Source organism: Dromiciops gliroides, chromosome 2 (assembly GCF_019393635.1).
Source record: "Dromiciops gliroides isolate mDroGli1 chromosome 2, mDroGli1.pri, whole genome shotgun sequence".
Lineage (NCBI taxonomy): Eukaryota > Metazoa > Chordata > Mammalia > Microbiotheria > Microbiotheriidae > Dromiciops > Dromiciops gliroides.
Window position 1 is genome coordinate 479,121,747 of NC_057862.1, and position 25,340 is coordinate 479,147,086.

General features: G+C 36.8%; 1 protein-coding gene across 1 annotated transcript in view; it reads left to right on the forward strand.

Annotated features, from left to right (window-relative positions):
- The window catches only part of LTBP1 (latent transforming growth factor beta binding protein 1), a 481,244-nt gene that overhangs the window by 175,496 nt on the left and 280,408 nt on the right, over window positions 1–25,340 (forward strand). The window contains 1 exon segment of the mRNA XM_043987916.1: window positions 2,132–2,301. Within this exon segment, the coding sequence (XP_043843851.1) occupies window positions 2,132–2,301 (170 nt within the window).

The window sequence follows — 25,340 nt, forward strand, 5'->3', positions numbered from 1 at the left end:
ATATATAAAGGCAAAAGGATTCTGTCCTCAAGGAATTCACAATCTAATGGGGAGAAGCAACACATAAACAACTACATACAAGCAAAATATATACAGAATAAAGTGGATAATTCCAGGGAAGGCTCTAACATTAATAAGTTATGTTAGAACATAGATCATATTTCTGAGGGTATGAAATGTCATCTTGGCATGTTTCTGATGGGTTAAGGGAAGGAAAATTGTATTGTGTGAGACAATGGAGAAATGGTACTTATAACTAAAGACTAACATGATCAGCACGAAATTCCCCAGGATGGTCTATACTTGAGAGGTCCTTATTTTGGGGAAAGTGGAGAGTATATTTAGTTCCTAGTTTTGTGCAGTCAGTTTTAAGAAGCAGTTTGCATGTACTTTTAGTTATATTCATTTGATTCTATCATGGACTGAGGGTAGGAGAAAAAGAATCTAATAATTCATTTTCAGAAATGTACACTAGAGTGGATTGGTGGAAAATCAGAGGAGTGAGAACTGTTTAGGAGAATACAGGACAAAGTAATAATGGTGAAAAATGAAACAATTATGTGCAGAAGTACCAGTCATGTTTTTGAAAAGCTAGAGATGATGATTGAGATTTCTTTTTATTTTAAGGGCCAGCCATTTTAACTGTTGTTTTTGAGGGCTTCTAACTTTTTTCTGTAAGTGATAGTTAATCCTAAAAAGTTTTAATAGAACAAGATTATTTGCAAGTGTGTAGATAATATGCCACCTGTATTCAAGTATTTAAATAAGCACCCCAAAGAAAATACTAGTGTAATTTGTCTTCAAAGAAACATCCTCTCACAGCTGGAAAGGTCCTTAGAAATCATCTGTTACAGCCCTGTCTTGTGCCAGAGCTTCCCTGGAGCTCACAGCTGCATTGCATCAGAAGAGGAAAGAAAGGTGGGGTCATGGCCCACACATCCTGTCTGCTAAAGAGGATGCTCCTGAGGGAAAGGCTCCAAGGAGGTCACTCTTGCCTTGACAGACCCTATTCTTTGGGCTTGTCCTGTTTCATCCCTTCTAACCTCAGTTTTCTGACATTTTAAGGCATCTTTTGCCTTAATTCCAAACTCTGCTTCAAATTTTCCTCTATGATTACTTCACCTAGTTCTGTCTTCCTTCATGCTAAACAAAATTTCAATGAACCTTTTACTTTGTCTTCCTTTTCTGCTTGAGCTCGTTGGTCTTCTAGGATTCTGTTAAGTGACTCAGATGCCTGCAGGTGACATGAAATGGGCAAAGAGGGAAGGGGAGGTCTCCAATTCCCATTATCTTCCATCTTTTCCTTTCTATTGATCTGTAGTTCTGTAAACATCATGTGCTGTGGGTTCCAGCTTGCATGGACTAAGGGACTTCTAAGAATTTGGTAGATATGGCCCTCTTCCAGTGCTATGTGACTTTATTGATTGTAGAGACACGTGATGGCAAATACCCGAAGTCTGCATTCATTTTGAATGAGATCAAGACCCTGTGGATGTGGGTGGGAGAATGCACTCAGCTTCTCAAGTGGAATTTTTTGTTGTATTTGGAGTCAGGTGGCTGGCTCTACATATCTCAGACATTAACTGGGGGTTCAAGTGGGTCAGTTTCCATTTTGTCTGCTTCAAAACATCAGAATATTGATGGGAGTGTGGTCACAATGACATCAACCTCAACCACAAGCCATGGACACAGATCTTTCATCTATTATCTCCCTATCTCTCCCACCATTCTTTCAGAGCACTATGTTTGTGTATATGCATGTGTGTAGATCTCATTTGATTTAATTCTCACTATTATTTTTGTAAATAACATTTCTTGTTTTAGGTGAAGACTTTTTGTAATGATGTCCAGAAATTTCTATATAAACCACCAAGTGGTATTGTAGTATACCCTATACTTCTTTTTATAGATGCTGGCAGATTCACTTTTGTGTATGAGGTTTTTAGGATAAGCTGTTAGTTTCTTAAATGTCATGAATTGTAGGCTAGGACACGCAAGGAAAAAATGAGCCTGGAATGGAATTTATGTTCCTCTCCAAGTTTAACTCATTTCTTATTCTTTTCTTCTTAGTTAACACATTTATCCGTTATTTACTTCCTCGTCCTCATTTTTTCTTTTTGGTTTCCAACAGAGTGACACCCCTTTCCTCACAGAATTTGATGATTCATCACGGTCAGATGCAGGAGTATGTGCTCAAGCCCAAGTATTTTCCAGCTCAGAAAATGATTTCAGGAGAGCAGTCCACTGAAGGCTCATTACCTCTACGAATGGGGCAAGATCATGTTGTATCACCTTTTCAGTGTGAGTACACGGCCAGCAATATTCCAAAATGAATTGTGGAAGGGTTTGATGGTCTATTATGGCTCTGACCAGCGTAACTGAAAAAGAAGGAAAAAAATGAAGTGAATTCTTATATTAAAAAAGTATCAGACATTTAACATGGTTTCCTATTATAAAGGCAAGGCAGTTTCCTTGGAAGGCAGAAAACAAAACCCAGCCTGACTCACCTTTAATGATATATGGCTATTTCTGTGTGATGTCTTTGTTTCTGAGAAATGCTTCTCACTGTGGAACAGCTCTAGTGTTGCGTCAGGTTGTCTCTGGGACAAGCTTACATTGACAAAATAGCTTCTTCATTAAGATAGCCAAAACACATTCCTGGGTAAGGTCTAAAAATTCTCTACATAACTCTGCAAGGTTTGCTTCAATTGAAAAATCTCCCTGCCTTTAGTATGTTAATTATCAGCACATTTTTGGTAGACTGAGGAAATGGTGTACAGTTTTACTCTGTATTTGTAAAGAACTATTGTCTCAGTGCCCAATATGGTGAATATCCTACAATGTGGGAAGCTTCAGGACAAGCTCTGGCTCAGAGGGTGGAGAATGTGATGATTTGTGGTTTTGGTATTACCGAGTGTCTGCTGGCAGGCGGTGTAGAAAATGTTCCTTCAGAGAAATGGTAGACCATTCAACCAGGAGAGCCTGAGGCCTGCGTTCTAGTTCCAATAACTTCCTGATCTGCCCCAGTTTGACTGATTGCATGGACCATAAGTAATGAAAGAGAATGTGAAATGTGAGTTTGAAAGAAACTGTCTTTCATCACTGAGAGAAGCATGATTTGCAGAGATTTTCTTCTTACTACTATTTGGCACTTGGAAACTGAATTTGTTTTGATTTCTAATTTTTTTGGGGGTAGGGAAGAATTCTCTAATGGATATAAAACTAGTCTTCCCTCCATGTCTGGAAATTTAACACAATTTTTATTGTTATTGAGTTGTTTCAGTTTTGTCCGACTCTCTGTGATCCCATTTGGGGTTTTCTTGGCAAAGATACTGGAGCAGTTTTCCATTGCCTTCTTCAGCTCATTTTACAGATGAGGAAACCGAGGCAAACAGGGTTCAGGAACTAGTCCAGGGTCACACTGCTAGTAGGTGGCGGAGACCAGATTTGAACTCAGATCCTCCTGTCTCCAGGACTAGCACTCTATCCACTTTGTCACCTAGCTGCCCAGTTTAAAACTATAGCAACCAGGGGCAGCTAGGTGGCATAGTGGATAGAGCACCGACCCTGGAGTCAGGAGGACCTGAGTTCAAATCCGGCCTTAGATACTTAACACTTACTAGCTGTGTGACCCTGGGAAAGTCACTTAACCCCAATTGCCTCACTAAAAACAAACAAACAGAAAACTATAGCAACCAACATTTAGTTTGAGTGTCTGTGTTTTATCTTTTGAGACAATTTTTCTTGATGGGCTGGCAGAAGAGTCTGGTGGAATATCAGTGGATAGGAAGAAAAAGAAAAAGAGACTGGAAGTCATAAAAATAAAAAGGAACAGAACTCTTAATATAGTCTGTCATCTTTCAAAATGGGGGGGATTACTCTGAAATCATAACTTAAGATAGTCAACTAGTTTCTAAAGTCCCCACCTGAAGGGAAATAATTACAATAATCAATTATAGTTATGTGTTTACCAATCTGTGTACATATGCAAGTACATAATCTTTTTCTTAATGTATCCTGAAAATAAAAGTTAGAGAGTTTTAATTCCTGTAGGCTTTATATAAACTAACTTCTAGGAAATCTCTTAAATTACAATGTGGAATAATAATTCTTTGACAGGTAATAATTGTTTTGATGAAGACAAGATTGTTGAGTCACACTAGTACGTTACGGTGGGTTGTGAACAGTTATTATTTCTAGAAATTCCCATATTCTGTCAACTTTATCCATTAACTATGAATATTTCTCAAAGTTGGAATGATAAGAAAGTTTTTAGGAAGCATGGGTGTGAAGAAATAGAAGTAATTATGGATAACCTTTAATACCCAGTATATGCCTGTCACCTAATCTTCCATGATGTGTTAAGAATAAAGAAATTGGCAAAGGATTTAGAGGGCTTCACCATGACAGTACATTGACTGAAGAGTCTAGTCTGAATAGCACTGCAGGATACAATTACAGGAAAATATTGTATTTTATTGACCAAAGCGCTTTCTGTTCTCTTTTGCCTTACTCAACAAATGAGATTATTGGTTAGGTGGGGCGGGGGGGGGGGAGAGAGATGGGAGAGGAGAGCCAGTTTAAAGAAAGCTTGGTAAGAGATCCAAGTCAGCAAAGTCATTTTATGTGCATTTAAGGATAAAAATGGAAGACAGACTACAAAGAGAAAAAAATGGAAAAGACCTGTAAAGATTGCTGTAACAAGCTATTTTGACAACCAGGGTCTCTTGACCTATCACACTTTGGCCTAACATCATTGTCTGAAATGGGCTTATAGAGGCAATTAGGTGGCATAGTAGATAGAATAATAGACTAGGAGTAAGGAAAACTGAATTTCAATGTCTGCTTCAGACAGCTACTCACTGTATGGATCTGAGCAAGTGACAACCTTTTTTGGGCTTCAGTATCCTTATCTATAGAATGGATTAAAAATAGTGCCTATTTTACAGGGTTTCTGTAAAGATCAAATGATGTAATAAATGAGAAGTATTGTGCAAACCTTAAAGCATTGTATATATTTGATGATGAGGGACCGATTAGTTATCTGAAGAAGAGGAAGATAAAAAGGTTGTAGGTAAAAAAATTTCAGAGTGCATACACATACACAAATATTATAAGATACATATGCATATTATATGTGTATAGTCTTTTATAGCAACTAAGGAATCATTAACTATAAGCCTATATACCTATTGTACCCACTATACAAAATCTTCAATCTTCACTCATAATCCACAGTTCTTCTTTCTGGATGTTGAGAACTTTTTCTATCTTAAGATTTTTGAAACTGTTTTGGATCATTGCACTGCTGAAAAGAGCCAAGTCTATCACCATTGTTCATCACACAATGTTGCTGTTAATGTGTACGAAGTTCTGGTTCTCTCAGTCAGCATCAGTTCATATAAATCTTTCCAGGTTTCTCTGAACTCCTCCTGCTCATCATATCTTACAGTACAATAGTATTCCATTACATTCATATACCACAACTTGTTTAGCCGTTCCCCAATTGATGGGCATGCCCTCAATTTCCAGATCTTTGCCACCACAAAGAGAGCTGTTATAAATATTTTTGTACATGTGGGTCCTTTTCCCTCTTCTATTATCTCTTTGGGATACAGACCTAGCAGTGGTACCACTGGGTCAAAGGGTATGAACAGTCCCATAGCCCTTTGGGCATAGTTCCAAATCGCTCTCCAGAATGGTTGGATCAATTCACAGCTCCACCAACAATGTGTTAGTGCTCCAATTTTTTCCACAGCTTCTCCAATATTTATTATTTTCTTTTTTTTGTCATATTAGTCAATAGGATAGGTGAGAGATGGTACCTCAGAGTTGTTTTAATTTGCATTTCTCTGATCAATAATGATTTAGAGCATTTTTTCATATGGCAATAGATAGCTTTGATTCCTTCATCAGAAAATTGCCTGTTCATATCCTTTGACCATTTCTCAATTGGGGAATGACTTACATTCTTATAAATTTGATTTTGTTCCCTATCTATTTTAGAAATGAGGCATTTATCAGAATTATTGGCTATAAAAAAAATGTTTCCCAGTTTTCTGCCTCCCTTCTAATTTTGGCTGCATTGCTTCTGTTTGTAGATAAAGATATAGTCTTCCTTTCTTCCTCTCTCTCTCTTTCTTTTTCTTTTTCTTGTGGGGCAATGAGGGTTAAATTGCTTGTCCAGGGTCACACAGCTAGTAAATGTCAAGTGTCTGAGGCTAGATTTGAACTTAGGTCCTCCTGAATCCAGGGCTGGTGCTTTATCCACTGCGCCACCTAGCTGACCCCAGAAGATATATTCTTCACAAAGGTGTTCGCTCCTAATGATTAGGTCATCCAGATGTTCTTGATTATGGCTGACATTGTTTTGGTTATATCATGCTCTAGAAAATTGCAAATCTTCTTGGAAGAGATCTGTAATACTTTTGAGAAAGTTTGGCTTGACCATTCTTGCAGGAAAGACCAGGTGGATGAAAAATGTCTTTTACCCAGATCATGATATGCATCTGGCTAGAAAACCTGTGGAGTTTGTCTTTCAGTATGCATATCTGAGATATATGTACAGATGGTTAACAAGTTGGCCCAGAGTTGAACAGGAGGATGAGAACAAGCTGGATTGCTTTAGGGAAATTACAAGGGTATTTTAGTAGTGCCCAGTTTCCCATGGAAACAAAGACCCATCTTTTTAATATTATAATTCTACTGGTGTTATGGCATGCCACTGAGATATGAAATACAATGGTCTCTGAATAATTAAAATTAAATGTGACATGGAAGACAATGGGGAGGAGCATAGTCAGTATATACAAGTTATATAACTTGTAACCAATGAACTTGGAATGTTGAAGACTGGGAATAAAAATGTCATCAAGGAGGTGTGTGATAGGAAAAGAAGATGAACTTGTCATGGAGATGATATGCATGGACAATTTGAATGCTCCACAATGCCAGGAGAAAGCAAGGAAGACCCTTAGAATATTCGATGAATCTTTTGTCACACACTTATAGGAGGACTTATCCAAGAGTTGTACAGAATGTGGATGGGTTGTTAACTTCATTATTGGATAGACGTCTCAAATTGATGAGATTACAGATCTATTTGAATATATTTCCTAGCCTCTATACCATATTTCCTTTAGATCTTTTAGATTCAGTGCCTTTCAAAGAACAGGAAACTAAATGTTTTCCATCACTTGGGGACTGACTGAACAAACTATAGCATATAAATGCAATGTAATGCTGTTGCGGGGCAGCTGGGTGGCACAGTGGATAAAGTACCAGCCCTGAATTCTGCAGGACCTGAGTTCAAATCCATCCTCAGACACTTGACATTTACTAGCTGGGACCTTGGGCAAGTCACTTAACTCTCATTGCCCCGTTCCCCCCCCCAAATAATAATAATAATATTGTTGTCCAGTAAGAAATAAGAAAAGTGACTGTTTTAGAAAACTTTGGGAAGACTTGCATGAATTGATAGAGTGGAGTGAGCAAAACTAGGAGAACAATTTATACAATAATGGCAACACTGTAAAGCAAAATAACATTGAAACACTTAAAAGCTTCTATCAATGCAATGTCTAGTCATGTGTCAAGAGGACCTGTGATAAAACATGCTAACCACATTTTAATGGAGAGATACAAAATGAGACAGATGTTTTTGAGCATGCCCAACATGGAATTTTTTCCCCTTGATTATACATATTTGTTCCAAGGATTTTGTTTTGCATTTTTGGTTTTTGGGGAGATAGGGAAAGAAAACAAAGCTTGTAGTCCTTTTGCAGAGCTGTCTGTGTTGTACTACAAGTGTATACATATACTTCAGTACCTTCACATTATATAAAATGATAATTTATTAAAACTGTTGAATAGGCCACAAGACATTCTGCTAAGCATTGAGTATACAAAGCTAAAAACTAAACAGTCTGTTCTTACTTGCATTTTATATTAATAGGGTCTAAAAATAATCTTTCCTTCTTTTGATGTGCTTCTTTGTTGAATTCTAGTTGTAGAATCATAGAAACTCAGTTCCAAAACATGTCTGAAGTAGGAATCTTTTCTTTTGAACTCTTAACAAGGGTTTATCCACTTAAATACCTACTATCTAGAATGAATACTCTATGATTTGCTCTGGACATCTGAAGATGAAAAACAGCATTGTACCTGCCCTCTGGGAGCTTCAGTCTAGGAGATGGAGATGCTTATATCTACAAAGGAGGAATCTCTTCTCGCTTTGAGGGTTAGGATGCCAACACGGACAAACTTGCACTTGAACTTTTAAAAAAATGATTCAATACTTAAAAAAAATAACTTGTTACTTCCTAGTGATTCTTTCCACTTACCAATAGAACATTTTTGGAAAGAAATAAGCATAGTTAATAAAAAATTATATATTGGCGATGTCTCAAAATATATGTCTGAGTATTCCACACTTAGTGTCCATCACTTCTTTTCTGACCAATAGAAGCATGTTTTGCCATCAATGACTCTGAACTCACAATAGATGATTTTATTGAACAGAATACTAGTGTTTCTTTGTTGTTTTCCTTTATTTCATCTTAGTTATGTAAAATTTCCATCTGTTTCTTCTCAGTTATCTCTGCCTCAGTTTATATGTCTTCCCAATTTTTCCCCCGAATTATTTATATTTGTCCTTACTTGTTGCACAATAGTATTCTAATATGTTTACTTACTCCAGGTTTTTTTGGGGGGTGCGGCAATTGGGGTTGGGTGACTTGCCCAGGGTCACGCAGCTAGTAAGTGTGAAGTGTCTAAGGCTGAATTTGAACTCAGGTCCTCCTGAATCCAGGGCTGGTGCTTTATCCACTGTGCCACCTAGCTGCCCCTCACTTACTACAGTTTGTTCAACTATTCCTTAGTAGAGGGGGGCCTATTTTCCTTCAAGTTCTTTACTATCATGAAAAGTGCTACTATAAATATTTTTGTATTGATGGGAACTTTGTTCTTGCTTTTGACCTCATTTGGGAGAAGGGTATGGTATGCCTAATAGTGATACCACTATTATACTGGGCCAGAGAGTTTGTATTATTCAATAATTTAAAAAGTGTAATCTTGAGCAGAACCAGAAGAACATTATACACAGTATCATCATTATGTGTTGATCAACTGTGATGGATTAGATTCTTCTCACCAGTGCAAAGGTACAAGAAAGTTCCAAAGGACTCATGATGGAAAAGGCTCTCCAAATCCGGAAAAAAAAAAAAAAAGAACTGTGGAATATGGATGCTGATTGAACCATCCTATTTCTTTTGGTTTTGGGGTTGTTGTTTCTCTTTTTTGAGGTTTTTCCTTTTTTCTCTGATTCTTCTCTTATAACATGACTAATGCAGAAATATGTTTAATGTTATTATATATACATATGTGTATATATATATATGTATATATAACCTATATCAGATTACCTGCTGTCTAGGAGGGGAGGAGGGAGGGAGAAAAATTTGAAATTGGAAATCTTATATAAACAAATGTTGAAAACTATCTTTACATATAACTGGAAAATAGTAAAATGCTTTTATTTTTTAAAAAGTATAATCTTAAGTTGCCTTAACATTTTTTTTTTTTACAAAAAAAATATTAATGACTAGAGATGGGAGACAGGGCGAGGGTTTATTTCAGGAACAGGAGGAGGTGTCTACAAATGCATGGTGGTGAGAGAGGGCACGATGTACTTGGGAAATAGTGGTTAGTCTAGTTTAGCTGGAGCATAGAGTACATGAAGGGGAAGATAGTGAAAGGATACCATAGGTTGGTTGGAAACAGATTAGGGCTTTGAAAGTCAAGCTAAAGAGTTTTTGTTTATTTTATTTGTTAGCCATTGGGTTGTCAAGGTTCATAATCACCAGAATGATATGATTATATTTAACCATTTGGAAGGTTATACTGGTAGTACTTTGAAGGATGGGTTGGACAGGGGAGTAGCTAGGAAGTTCTTAATGTGATCAGGCCACAGGTCAAGTTTTACAAAGATATAACTCACACAAAGAATATTAAAAATGTCATTTCAGAGTATGGATGGATATAGGCAATGCTTAAGCATTTTATCCATTTTTCTGCTGCAAAGTTTTACTTCACTTTGTAGCCCACTGAGTTTGTATATATATAGTTCAGTAACAATTTGTAACGATTGGAATGACGCCACCTGCTGGAGACTTACTGTAGAAGAGTTCCACCCATGAAGCGAAGGTCTTTGAGGGCAAGATCAGGAGTCTTTTCTTTGGCGTCAGGAAGTGACGCGGGCTAGTGGGAGGAGGAAGGAAGAGACTGGCGCTCAGTCTCACGCTCTTTCCTTGGGACTCTGGTGGAGAGCGGAGCTAGAAATGTGCTCTCCCTTTAATAGATAGGATTGTAGGCCTTTCTCTCTCTTCACCAAATTCTTATTCTCCTTAATAAATGCTTAAAAGTCTAACTCTTGCTAAAGCTTATAATTTATTGGCAACCACTCATTAGATATTTTAGACAGACTAGCTAGAATTTTAGCCCTTAACAAATTGCTTTCCTCCATATAGCTAGCTGCCAAATTGATAATACTAAATCATTTCTGAGCATTATTACTCTTCCTCTCAAGAAGATTCAGTGGCTCCTTATTGCTTAGGATAAAATATAAACTCTTCTGTTTGGCACATAAAACCCTTTATAGTCAGCTTCCAACCTGTTTTTCCAGACTGATTGCATATTACATCCTCTTACACATTCAGCAAACCAGCCAAACCAGCATTCTTTGTATTCCAGGCAGGGCAGTATTCCAGCCCCTAAGCTGTGTGCATTTGCCTAAGCTATCCCCCACACATGGAATCCTCTGCCTCATCACATTCTCCTTTGGAATCTTCTTACTTACATATGTATAGATAGATATAAAATGTGTGTATATTTAATCTATCAATGTCTAGCACCCTATCATTTCTATCATGTATTTTATCTATCATCTCTATCATGTATCTTATCTATCATCTTATCTATCTATCTATTCTGTTCACATGTTCCCATAGTAGTTTATAAGCTATTTGAGGAGAGGAACTATTTTTATTACTATTATTTTTGTATTCTCAGTTCCTAGCTCAATGCCTGGTACATAGTAAGTGCTTAATAATGCTTGTTGAATAAATGCTCAATGAAGTGCTTAAATATTTGAATTTTATTTTTCTTTAGAGCGAGAGGTACATTTCTAGCTTTCAAGTAAATTGATGCAATGGCTGGAATGGACATTTCCAGTTCTCTAGAAAGCATCCTGAGCAATGTGTTGACAATTTTTTGTATTTGGGCTGTTTTAATGGTTTCAAAGTCTTGAACTCCTAATATGGTGAACTAGCTCTTTCTTAAGTGATTTTTGTGCCTATTCTAAGAACCCAGCAGAAAAGTTTGAGAACCACTGGTGTAAAGAATAGGATATGCTCTTAGCTTCTGGTTATCTTCCACTTAAAAAAACAAAAACAAAAATAAACAACACTACACCCCCAAATGGAACAATTTGAAGTATTCATGATAATTTCTTCAATCATTTTTGTTTTCAAAACATTGTTCTCAAGCTTTATTGACCTGTCCTCTGGTAGATAAGATTGCATTTTAGAAGACAATAAAGATAATAAGTTCCTTATCTTTATTATCCTTTGTTTTGGTGGCTTGCCACAAATTTCCCACCCATCCTGTTCAAACTTATTTCATGCCAGTGGAGAAGATAGTGAAATGATTTAGGTTGAAGCATTATCACAGAGATGTAATCTTCACCTCATACTTCAAGAATGCTGGCAGTTATACAAAGAAAGACTGAGGAACAAACTATAAGAGGGTATAAGAAGGACAAAAAGGATCATAGGAGACCATGTTAACTAAATCCATAACTGTGGAAGGCTGGAGGGCTAAATAGCACATTTTAATATAAAAAGAGAATATGGTGCCTGGTCCATTTGGAAGCCTTATTAAGAGCACTGTTTCTTTAAAAAAAATTAAGGGGCAGCTAGGTGGCACAGTGGATAAAGCACTGGCCCTGGATTCAGGAGGACCTGAGTTAAAAAAAAAATCCGGCCTCAGACACTTGACACTTACTAGCTGTGTGACCCTGGGCAAGTCACTTAACCCTCATTGCCCCACCAAAAAAAAATTTTAAGAAAAAAATATTTCTCCAATTTAAGGTCATTTTGTACTTAAACTTCTAGGGGAAAAATACTTGCTATTGAATCTTTTTTCTCACTTTAAGAAAACCTAACCACTTTCTGATAGAAAACAGTATAAAGCTCTAGAAGGAACCTTTAGGCCATAGAAAATAGATTAAAGGTGATAACCAGATTTAGAATGGGAGAACTTTGACTTGATTATTCAATCAGTGGTTTGAGAAGCTATTTTCAATGATGAACCAACATTTTAAGGGAGGATTGTTCTACTGGAATATTATTAATTGAACTTTTGCCTTGGGTTCTGTAACTACGTTCTATCATAACATTGTGAACAGCTAGCATTAATATAGAACTTTAAAATTTGCAAAGCTCATTAATAGCGAACATTTACATAGTACCTTTTACTTATGTGCCAGGCACTATGGTAAGTGCTTTACAATTATTAACTCATTTGATCACCATAACAACCCTGGGAGGTGGGTGGTATATTAACATCTCCATTTTACAGATAATGAAACTGAGGCAAACAGAGGGTTTTTTTTTAAGTGACTTGTCTAAGATCACACAGCTACTAAGTGTCTGAGGCTGAATTTGAATGCAGATCTTCTTGACTGGAGGCCTGGTGTTCTATCTACTGTACCACCTAGCTGGCTTTATTGTAAATTTTAAATTTTTTGTTGTTTACCAATACTATAGATTGCAATTCTTAAATGGTTTGTTAGAGCTATTTCCAAAGGTATATGATAAATTCTGGGTTGGAAATTTTTTTCCTCTAAGAAGAAAAACAACAATAACATAGATTGGAGTAGTTTTTTGTTTGTTTTTGGTGGGGCAGTGAGGGTTAAATGATTGCCCAGGGTCACACAGCTAGTAAGTATCAAGTGTCTGAGGTTAGATTTGAGCTCAGGTCCTCCTGAATCCAGGGCCGGTGTGTTATCCACTAGCTGCCCTGTAGTAGTTTTAATTAATAAAATGTTTTTGACAGTCTTGTGCCCCAAACACTGAATATATTATCTTTTTTTTCTTTGACACACATTATCCTCACTTAACCAATACCTGCTGATTAATTAAAGAGGTACCTTACCAGGAGACATAAAGGAATTAGCAAAATAAGCAAACAACAGCATATATTATTATCAAAAGGAAAGAATTAAAGAAACTAAAGGAAAGTTAATAATAGAAGACTATGGGAAAAAATCAAGTGTTTAGCATCCTTTTGTACTTTCATTTTACTCCAGGCTGAATCTTTATACTTTCTTTAACATGCATGCCACAGACACTTTTTCACCCTGGAAGTTCATTCATTCCACCACTGGATTTTGCACACTGGAAGTACCTTATATCCCTGTGACCTCTTACTTACTCTTACTGGCTGGTTCTTCCCAGAACCTCCATAGTAAGCATGCTCAGGCCAGCTGTATCTTTCTTCGTCTTCAGGCTGTGCTCCTGGCTGTCCATGTTTTCTCTACCCTGCTGCTGCAGGATAACAACTCTCCCCATTTTCAGCTTCCTTATATTTGTTGTTTTCCTTCATTAGAATGTAAGCTCCTTGCAAGCAGAAACTCTCTTTCTGCTTGTATTTATTATAATCCAAGTGCTTAGCACGGTGCCTGGCACATAGTAAGTGCATAATAAATGGTTGTTGACTTGGCATTGGGGTATGTGAGGTTGTCAGTGTGGGCCACGTCCCCTGTGTTGCTCTTAAATTCTCAGATAGTGTACTAAGGCCCTCTGGGCATTACTATTTACCCTGTTGCTGTGGCCTCTAGATGCTGACATATGACCTAGACATGCACCCTAAGGATCCCTTGATCTTTCCCTTTCCTTTGCTGGTGAACTCAATTTGTTGTCTCCACTAATTAGAAATTCTGTCTCTATTTCTGTCTGTCTTTATGGGTTATTCAATCACATCAATAAACGTTTGTTAAGCACCTGCTATGTGCTAGCCACTGTGTTAAGTCAGGCTGCTTGAGGCCAACGAGCAAAAGCAATACTTCACAGAAGATTCTGAATGAAAATTTACCAAGGGCATCCTAATGATGAAAGGGTAGAGGCTTTATGATTTCTTTTTTGTTTTCTCAGTTATAAAATGTTTATTTTTTTCTCTCCCTCCCACCACTGACCCTCAATGGAAAAAAAGAAAAGAAAAAAAAAACCCTTTTAATAAATAGCTAAGTAAAACAAATTCCCATATTAACCATGTCCAAAAACATGTATCTTATTCTACCTTGTAGTGTCTTACCTCTTTGTCAAGAGGTGGGCAGCATTTTTCATCTTATGTCCTTTGGAATCATGGTTGATCATTACATTGTCTTTGAGAATTGTTCCGATTTCTCCTAATTTGTTCATTTGTTCTTTAATTGATGGGTACCTCCTTTCCTTTCCAGTTCTTTGACACCATAAGAAGAGCTGCTATAAACATTTTTGTATCTATATAGGACTCTTTAGGGTGGTTGAATTGTTTAAGAAAAAATGGAATATATTAAAAGTCAACTTTTTCATAGGATACCTTAAGGCACTGGTGATAGTCTTTGTTGGTTTTGGCAAGATTTTGAGGACCAAAGAAATCCCAAATCCTTTAGGGTTGGGAGGGAAACCTACTAATTGAAAAGAATAACTCTAGTAAACAGCAGTTAATATCTTACAAAATTCTACAAAATGGCATCAATTTGAAGCCATCTAGAATAACATGAAGCATGTGACATGGCTTTCTAAATAATAGAATCATATATTTAGTGCTCAAAGGGGTCTTAGAAGCCATTGCTAGTCTAGTCACTTCATTTTGCTGATAAGGAACTTGATCCCAGAAAAATTAAGTCACTTGCCCAAGGTCACACAGGTGAAGTTAAGAAACAGAACTAGCATTCTAACCCAGATGTAATATCTGTTCTCATGGCAGGAAGGCAGGAGTTAAAATATTGTGTACTTTTTCAGAGTCAGGATCACTGTTTTAGATGTTTTTCTTTATTGCTTTTTTAAATTTGGTAACAAGATAGGGCTCCATCAGGACAGAGGGTGATGTCCCAACTATACCCATGACTATGATATAAAGAAGAAAGAAATCAGTAAGATATATTTTTTTAAAAATAAAGAAAAGATCAGGAAAGCATGTTTGAAACAGTAGCATTATTTAGGTAGATGAATAACTGGTTCAAGGTTGGATTCAAAACCTTGGGAAGGATATAGACAGTGAGTTCATAAGTTTCAGTTCTGGGACTTTTGTACTTAATATTTTTATTAATGATTTTAATGAAGGAATTGAATATGTTCACCAAATATGTTGATAACCTTTTAGTAGAGTTAATGCTCATTGAGATGTACATAAAATTTAAAAACCACTTTAACAATAGCTTACATTTATATATCACTTTATAAAATTATTTATTAAATTCCTACTGGGTAGAAAACATTGTATTAGGTTTAGAGTGAGTACAAAGTTAAGGTAGGACCTAGTTCCTGCTTTCATGGATCTTACAATATATTAGACAAATTATACATAAAAATATACACTATTACATGATAAGGACATGAGAAAGTTATAAATAATGTGTCAAGCCCTATTTGTACAAAAATATTTATGGCAGCTCTTTTGGTGGTGGCTAAGAATTTGAAGTCAAAGGGATGTTCATCAATTGGGGAATGGCTAAACAAGCTGTGGTATATGTTTGTGATGGAATATTATTGTGCTATAAGAAATGACAAGCAGGATGATTCCATAAAGGCCTGGAAAGACTTATATGAACTAATATATAGTGAAGTGAGCAGAACGAGGAGAACGTTGTGCACAGTAACAGCAATATTGTTCAATGAAGAACTGTCAGTGACTTGACTATTCTCAGCAATATAATGATCCAAGACAATCTCAAAGGACTAATGATGAAGCATACTATCCACCTCCAAAAGAAAGAACTGATATTGATTGAACACAGACTGAAGCATGCTATTTTTCACTTTCTTTCATTTTTTTTTCTTTTATTCAAGTTTTCTTATACAAAATGACTAATATGGTAATGTTTTTACATAATTGCACGTGTATAACCTATATCTTATTGCTTGCCACCTCAGAGAGGGAGGAGGGCAGTGGAGGGAAGGAGGGATACAATTTGTAAATCAATAAAAATGTTTATTATTATTTTTAAAAAGAAAAAAAATAATGTGTTATTGATGGAAATTTGATGGAAAGTTTCATGGAAAAGGTGACATTTGAGTTGGGCTTTAATGTATGGTTAGAAACTTAGTAGGTGAAGTAGGGAAAGAATCACATTTTAGGTCGAGGGAATAATGTGAGAAAAAGTTTGGAGTTTGAAAAGCAAAGGGTAGTGTTGGAGGGTTAGCATAATATATTTGATCTGTAGTATAGAATGACATAAAAGGGACTAACCTGAGATAAAACTAGAAATAAATATGTCACCGAATTGTGAAGTCTCTTTAATGTTTACCAAAGGAATTTTACCTTGTCTTTGTGGGTAACAAGAAGCAGATTAAAGTTTATGAACAGAGGAGTGGTGACATTTGTAAGTACTGTGGCATTATGAAGGAATGGACTGGTTTGGGGCAGAGTTGAATAGACAAACCCTGTTATGATGAGATTATTATAACAAGGTTGGTGGTTGTTATTTGACCAGTATTAGAATTAAAGTAATCAGTAAGATTTGGCAACTATTTGGATGTTAGATGTAAGGAAGGAGGAAGTGTTTTTTTTGTTTTTGTTTTTACTTTTGTTTTTAAAGACCAAGGTTTCAAACATGGAAATGTAGCTGATGCTGCTGACAAAAGTAGTGAAGTCCCATGACAAGTGGAGGGGTTCTTAGATTGAGCCAACTGTAGCCAGTGAATATCATCACCATTTGAAGAGAAATACTGGATTTTGTTTTTTTTTGTTACTTTGTGTTATGTGGACTCTGGAGGTCCTAGGGAAAGCAAACAACTTTATTGATACCAGGCATTTGTTTTTGTTTTGTTTTTCTTTGCAAGGGGCCCTACGCAGGCAGTGCTATCAGTATGAAAAACCATGTATATTCCTTAGGGACATAGAAAAGGGAAGTAAAATTGTTTTGACTGTTCATCGACTTTATGTTTTGCATTTTCCATCTGGTTAAATAAAGTCTGTGCTGTATTTAATATATTATTAGCCTAAGTGTTTACGTGGGACCTGAGAATCCATTTCTCTTTTTGTGGAGACCTAGATATAAACTAAACTCTGACGTACCTCAGGAAAGCCCTGGTTAGGAACATGTGCCAGAGGGTGATTAGTCAGAACTCCTTAAGAATCAGCCTGCTTCATGTAAATCCAGAACTTCTTTTCTGAGCCAGGGCTTATATCAGTATCTATGGACTTATCATATCCCCATCCAAAGGGAATGACTATGTATTATCTAATTGTATCTCTGCCATATCTAGCAGAGCATTTTAGATGTAGTTGATGTTTACTATGTGTTTAGTGAATTGACTTAGTTGATATGATATGTGTTATTTAAGAATTATTTCTTATTGAGGTAAGCATAAATTATCAACAAGTTGCTTATATTTGAAACAGTCTTCTTCCAATACCAGTAATCTTTACAAACAAACCCGTAATCCTTTAAAATTAAGACCCCAGCAATTTAATTCAAAATGTCAATAAATGCATACAAGCTTTGCTTTTGAGCATTAATTTTACCTTAAAATTCCCTGGCATCTGCATGTGGATTCCAAAAAGAAAACAACTCATATTTTTCTTGAGCTAAGATAAACAGTGAGAGAGTATTAGTGTTCCAAATGAGTGGTACAATGAAATTGAAAAACAAAACAAAACTACCAGATTTTGCCTATGGTTTCAAACATGACCCTTAGTACTTGAATAAGTAGCCAAGGAAAAGGAAAGTTGATGGTTATGATTCATTCTGTTTATGGCCTCCAGGCTTCTTGTGTGGTATAAAATGTTCTTTCCTAATGAGGGCTTGACCACACCAGGCGCTTCCACCCTTTGCTTTTTAATGGACAGTGCTGAATGGTTACAGGTGCACCTCTTGATTGCAACATTCTTCCTGAATCAAATCCAGCAGAAACTATCTCTTCCACCCACTCAGATAGTAGAAATTCCTTGAAATGGTTTTGTGAAGTTTAAGCATCTGTTTTATTTCTGCAATGTTACGGAATATGGTTTTTATCATCCCAATTGTGAAGGATGTTTAATTACGTAAAGGTTTCTTCATTATTTCAGAATTGCTAACCATTCTAGTAGCTCTATTCAGAGTCAAAGTAGAATATTGTGGATTTATTAATAATGATCCTCATAATTATTATTATTGTTTTGGCCATTATTGAGTCACTATTGAGATAAATTTAGTATTTTTTCTTTTTTTCTGGGGGGAAGATTTCTATTTTCCCTGTTTAAATGTACTTTGCTAAGATAGTAATAACTTGTTTCTTTATCCCATATTTTAGCTTAGTCCTTAGCAGCCCAAGTTGGCCATCTCCAGTCATTTTAATTGATAATACTCTACACAGCATTGTAGGCAAAGTTAGTTAAAAGAATAATTTATTTTAAATACAATATTTTAGGAGACTTTAGCATCACATTCTCCCCCCACACTTATTTATTTATTTATTTGGGTGTTTTTATTTTTATTTTTCACATTCTTAATAAAATTGTCTAGCATTGTCTGCATTTAACTCATGTTGTTATGGGCAGCTATGTGGCACAGTAGATAGAGTGCTGTTCCTGGAGTCAGGAGAATGAGAGTTTATTTCTTATAGCACAATCATATTCTATTACATCATATACCACAGCTTGTTTAGTCATTTCCCAGTTGATGGACATTCCTTTGATTTCCAGTTCCTAGCTGCCACAAAGAGTTGCTATAAATATTTTTTTGTAAATTTTTTTCCTTTTCTCTTTTTCACAATTACTATTAACTGTTTACCTCCATCCTATTCCCTTTCCCCTGATATTTACTCTATTATCTATCTTCTTTCACCCTATCCCTCCTCAAAAAGGATTTGCTTCTGACTGCCCCCTTCCCTTCTTTCACCCCTCCCTCCTTATCCCCTTCCCCTCCTACTTACCTGCAGGGTTAGATAGATTACTCCACCTTGACCTTGAGCAAACCACTTAACCCTGTTTCCTCAGTTTCTCATTTGTAAAAAAAGCTGGAAAAGAAATTGGCAAACCATGCCACTATCTTTGCTAAGAAAGCCCCAAATTGGGTTATAGAGTCAGACACTATTGAAATGACTCAACAATGTTATAACATATTGATATGGTGGTAACATTAATAAAATTATCTTTTGTTTTTATTTCACCTGCATTTTCCAATATGTCCTTCTCACCCTCTGTCTCATAACAAAGAAGAGGGAAAAAAGTATCAACAAAACTAACCAACACATTAACCAAATTCACCATTATTTTCAGTGTTTCACATGTATAATCTTCCACACCAGCGAAGAAGGGAGGGAGATACATTTTCTTCTTTTTAAAAATTTTTTTTAAGGGAGATGCATTTTCACATTCCTTCTTTGGTACCAAGTTTGTTTATTATGATTTCAGTTTCAGTTGGGGTTTTGGGGGCTGTTTTTTTAAATTTTACATTAGTTTAGTCATTGTGGGTGTGTTGTTTCCCTGGTTCTGATTACTTTGCTTTGTATCAGTTTATATATCTTCCTCTGTTTCTCTGAATTAATTAAATTCATTGTTTTTATGGCACAGTAATATTCCATATGCATGAACCACAATTTGCTTAATCATTCCTCAGTCAATAGGCATCTGCTTTGTTTCCAATTATTTGCTACTATAAAAAAAGGTGTTAATATTTTTAGCACAGTGCCTGACACATAGTAGGTATTTAAGAAATACTGAGTTAGTTTTAAATATTGAGTTAGTGGTATATACGCGGGGCTTTTTTTGGTTATTCACCTCCTTGGTGTATATGACCAACAGGTATGGGTATTTTAGTCACTTTATTAGTATTATTCCAAATTGTTTTCTAGGATAGTGGAACTCATTCACAGCTCAATCAAGTGTCACAGTGTGCCTATCTTTTTACAACTGCTCCAACATTGACTATCTTTTGTCATCTTTGACTCTTTCGCATTGACTTTCTTTGTATCCACTGTGATTAACATAGTCTACAGCACTTGGTAAATGCTTAAATAAATGCTTGCTGATTGATTTGCTGTACATAAGTAGAAAATTCAGAATTGTTTTGATTTGTGTTTCTTTTATTATTACTGAATTTGTCTAATCTTTCATATGGTTATTTATAGTTTGCATTTGTTTTGAGAATTTTTTTTGGTCTGTATCCTTTGACCACTGAAACAAACAATTTTTGTAGTCCTTGACCAGCCATGCAACTGAATAACTCATATTACTTGATTTCCTTCTATGCAATGTGTCTACTATATGTTGATTTATTTTCTTTTAAGATGGTTCATGGGGTAGAGTAAGGTATTAAATGTTCTCGCAGAGAACTAAACAGCATTATCAATATTTAACCTCTAAAGTATTGTGATGGCTCAAGAGAATTACTCTGTAGCTTGAAATAACTACTCAGAAGCCTCTGATATTAAGCCAGTACAATTAGATGGATAAAAACCTAAATCATTATGGATGTCAAATTCTGACATAGGGAGGGTGGCAAGCAATATCAACCTACAGCAAAATTTGGAAATAAGTGAAGCTTGTCTTTGGTATACTCAACCCTCCTTCTCTGGTTCCTTTTCCTCTGTTAACAAGCTTTTTTCTTTCTTCTCCCCATCAGGCACCCAGTGCTCTCATTCTGTCTTAGCTCATTTGTAAAATAAAGGGATTGGAATGAGTGGTCCTTGTAGCCACAGATCGCTTTCAGTTCTAAGAGTCTATGTTCTATGATATATTTATAATGTCACATTAGTGACTTGAAATGTTTTTCTTCCCTGGAATATTGAATTTGTTTAGAAGGAGAAAGGGCAATGCTTAACTCTTGGCTCTGGGCATTTTCTCTGGCTGTCCCCCATGCCTGGAATACTCTTTCTCAACTCCTCCTACTGACTTCCCTGGCTTCCTCTTGTCATTGTTCAGTCCTTTCACTGGTGTCTGACTGTGATCCCCATTGGGGTTTTCTTGGCAAAGGTTTGGCATTTCCTTCTCCAGCTCATTTTATAGATGAGGAACTGAGGCAAACAGGGTTAAATGACTTGCCCAGTAAGTGTATAGGAATATGTATGTATGTGTATATATGTGTATGTGTGTCCCTCTATATGTGTATGTGTGATGAGTTTGGCTCTGTTGCTACTCCTTTCATCAGACGGTAAGCTCTGCTCAAATTCTACCTCCTATGTCAGGCCTGTCCTGATTACCCCAGTTGCTAGTGCCCAGTAACATCACATTTACTTATCTGTACATGTGTACACATATTATTTCCTCCCCAAAAGTAAACTCGTAGACAGTAGGGGCTATTTCATTTTTGTGTTTGCATCTCCAATATTGAGCATAGTGTCTAGCATGTGTAATAGTTATTTATTAAATGCTTGTTATGAGGTAATGAGAAATAACTCTCATAGATGTTGTACAGATAAGAATATGGTCTGTGAGACCCTTATCTGGTTATAGTCATTTCTTGTTTATGTATGCTAATAAATGGAGAAGTGTTATAGATAGTCTGAAACAATAAACAATAACAAATTGTATTGAGCTTGGAGTACATTTCATGGCTACCTTATGGTAGACTGGAATTTTACAATTCTAGAAATTTGGAATTTACTGCAAGGAATCCCAAATCTCAACAATATAGCAATTGTAGCTCCTTTCAATACCAATCACAATCCATTCCAGTGGTCTCATCCTATGTAGTCCTTGTCCATGTCCTTCCATACTTGTCCATGCTGGCTTTGCTGGAAACCATCCTTTTAGACCATTTTATGTTCCATGGATACTGGTGCAACCCTCAGGCCGTCTATCTGATTACTTCTTGCTTTTATTACAGGCTTTACCCACTTCTCTTTTTGATCAGAGGTTTCTCTGTTGATATCCTATATGCTACTTTTTTTTTTTAACATGTGGGTCATCATTGGAATTGTACAACAACCTTTGTGTATAAGCCATATATTTCTGCATTGCCTTTTGGATCACCTCAGTATTTCTTAGGAAAATATTAAAATTTCTATGTGTTCACCTGGGAGTTCCCTACATAAATGCAATCAAAAGTCCAGGCCCTAACCTTATCTATAAATCTCCAAATATACATCAAATGAATAGAAAAGAAAAATTTCCCAAATATGTGCTGGGTGGCAATAGGATACTTTAGATGAAAAATTTGCCATGGATAACCCAGAACATGGACAGTTGAGAGATTATAATTCTGCTTGTTTAGGTTTCTTTTCTCCTTTTCACTTTACCTACGCCATGACAATAGTCATCAAGTTATCAATTAACAAGAATTATTAAGTGCCTACTGTGTGCTAGACATGGTGCAGGGTCCTAGGAATGCAATGACAAAAATGAAACACCCTAAAAAAGATTGTATTTTTTTTCAGAGAGACAACATATACATATATTACAATACATAAACTAAATAGAAAATAAATAGGAAGAAAGGCATTGAAAGAATCAAGAAAGGTTTCATATTGGAGATAATATTTGTGTTGAGGAAAGAAACTAGCAATTTTATGAGGCAGAGAAGAAGAAGGAATGGAGGATAAACTTCAGGAATGGAAGATAGCCAGTATACACACATGGAGCATTATATATGGAGAGTAAGAAGGTCAATTTGACCTGATCCACAGGCTGCTTCAAGGGAGTAATGTGTAACAAGTTTAGAAAAATAGGTTCGACCCAGGTTGATAAAGGTTTTAAATGCTGCACAGAGGGGCTTATATCTAATCCTGCAGGCAGTAGGGAGCTAATGGAGCTTATTGAGCAGAAGAGTGACATCTTTAGACCTGTACTTGAGGACTGTTACTTGAGCATCTGTGTGAAGGACAAATTGGATGGGGAGAAAATTGAGGCAGTGAGACCAAGCTGAGAGGCTATTATGATAGTCCAACTTAGTGTTAAACTCAAATAGAAATAAGGGCCTCTAAACCATGCATAAGGATCCCCACATGCTGCATATTGACTTAATTTTGAAATAATACCTGTATTTTTATGTGTTTTTTACAATTTTTGTTACATATTTCCCAATTACTTTTGGGGGGGGGGGCAGGGCAATGAGGGTTAAGTGACTTGCCCAGGGTCACATAGCTAGTAAGTGTCAAGTGTCTGAAGTCAGATTTGAACTCAGGTACTCCTGAATCCACTGCCGGTGCTTTATCCACTGCACCACCTAGCTGCCCCCTCCCCAATTACATTTTAATCTGGTTTGGGCTGTACCCAGGAGTGCTGTGGGCCACATGCACACCACATGTGGCTGTAGGCTATATATTTGATCCCTGTGCTCCAGGTGAAGGTATGGTGAGAGCTTGAACTGGGGTGGTAGCTGTGTGAATAGAGTGTAGGGGATGGATGTCAGAGCAGGAACAGTAGAATAAAAGAGGTGGCTGAGGTCATGAACACAAGAAGCTAGAAAGCTGGTGATATCCTAAATAAAGATAGGGAAGTTTAGGAGAAAAGTGGGGTGGGTTTTTTCGTTGCTTTTTTTGTTGTTGTTGTTTGAGACATGTTGAGTTTAAGATGGCAATGGTATGTCCAGTTGAAATGTCCAATAGGCAGTGGGTGCTACAGGACTGTAGTTCAGGAGAGAGATTAGGTTTGGATATATAGACCTAATAACTATCTGAATAAAGATGAAAATTCAGCCCTTGGGAGCTGATGATATAGGGGTGAAGGAGGAAATAATGGAACAAGGCATTTGAGTCATGTCAAATGAGGAGGAACTCTCAGTGAATGGCCTCAGTTTCTTCGGTGAACTATAGGGAAAAATTCTCAGCCAAGAATATAGTGGGAAAGGGAGTCATGGGAGATTAGAGGAAAGATGAAAAGGTTTGGAAAGGGTACTCTTCTGAGTGGGATAGTAAGTTGATTAGGGTCATGTAAGAAGATTGCCTTGCCATAATGAAGTGAAAGGATTTGAGGTTATGTAACATAAATTTTAGTGGACCAGGTGAGCATGGTTTTGCTCTTTTCTCTGGCTTGGTTAGCAGCATGTGAATAGGAGTGAAGGCAACAGTTGGAGGAAGTAATCCAAGGCTGAAGTTTGACAGGACATGATTGGTGATAGGATAGGGTGCAAAGCATTTGAGACCAGAAGATAATGTAGAATTGAAAAGGTTCACCAAAGGGTCAAGATGGGAAAGGGAAGGGAGGCGAGTATAGGTAGTATGGGGGTGATGTTCTAGGATAGAGCTGAAGAGTGGAAGGATTGAAGGTTGCAGTGAGGCTGATGAACAGAGTTTTGGGTTGCAAGGCAGAGGGAGTGGTGGAATAACAATAAATTAGAATAAGATAGAATTTCAGGGTTAATGAACATGGAAATGTAATGCCAATGGGTGATGGCCAGATCAAAGATATGATAATCTCTGTGTGTAGCTGAAGTGAGATGGAAGAGTAGGCTATGAGAAATTAATAAGTTGAGGAACTGGAAAGTTATGGTGTTTGAGACAGTATCATTATATATGTTGAAGTCCCCTAGCAAGATGGTAGGAGTTGGGAAGGAGAGAAAGCCAGGCACTGAATTTGAGGAAGGAAGGAAGGAAGGAGAATATATTGGAGGTTGGTAGATAAAAGCTAATGAAATCTTGATAGATGATAAATGAGGAGAAAATACTGAGTGCTAGTGGTAGAGGGAGAGTCTGGAAGTGGTGGTGGAGGACAAGGAATATTCCAAGTCCCTGACCTTGACTAGTGAGTTGGGGATGTGAATAAAAATGGAAGCAGTACTAGAAAAGGGGGCCAGGGAAGCAGTATCATAAGGAGGGCACCAAGTCTCAGTGGGTGCAAGAAGATGAAACAAGTAAGAAAAGAAAAGGCTTAATATGAAAGGAGATGTTACCTATTAAAAAAGACATTCCACAGCTAGGTGGCACAATGGATAAAGCACCAGCCCTGGATTCTGGAGGATCTGAGTTCAAATCTGGCCTCAGACACTAGACACTTGCTAGCTGTGTGACCCTGGGCAAGTCACTTAACCCTAGATGCCCCACCAAAAACAAACAAACAAACAAACAAAAACAATAAAGACATTCCCGAGAGGTAGTGAAAAGGATTAGTAGCATTAGAATGAGATGATGGAGGGGAGGCTGGGTTGAATTGAAGGGGAT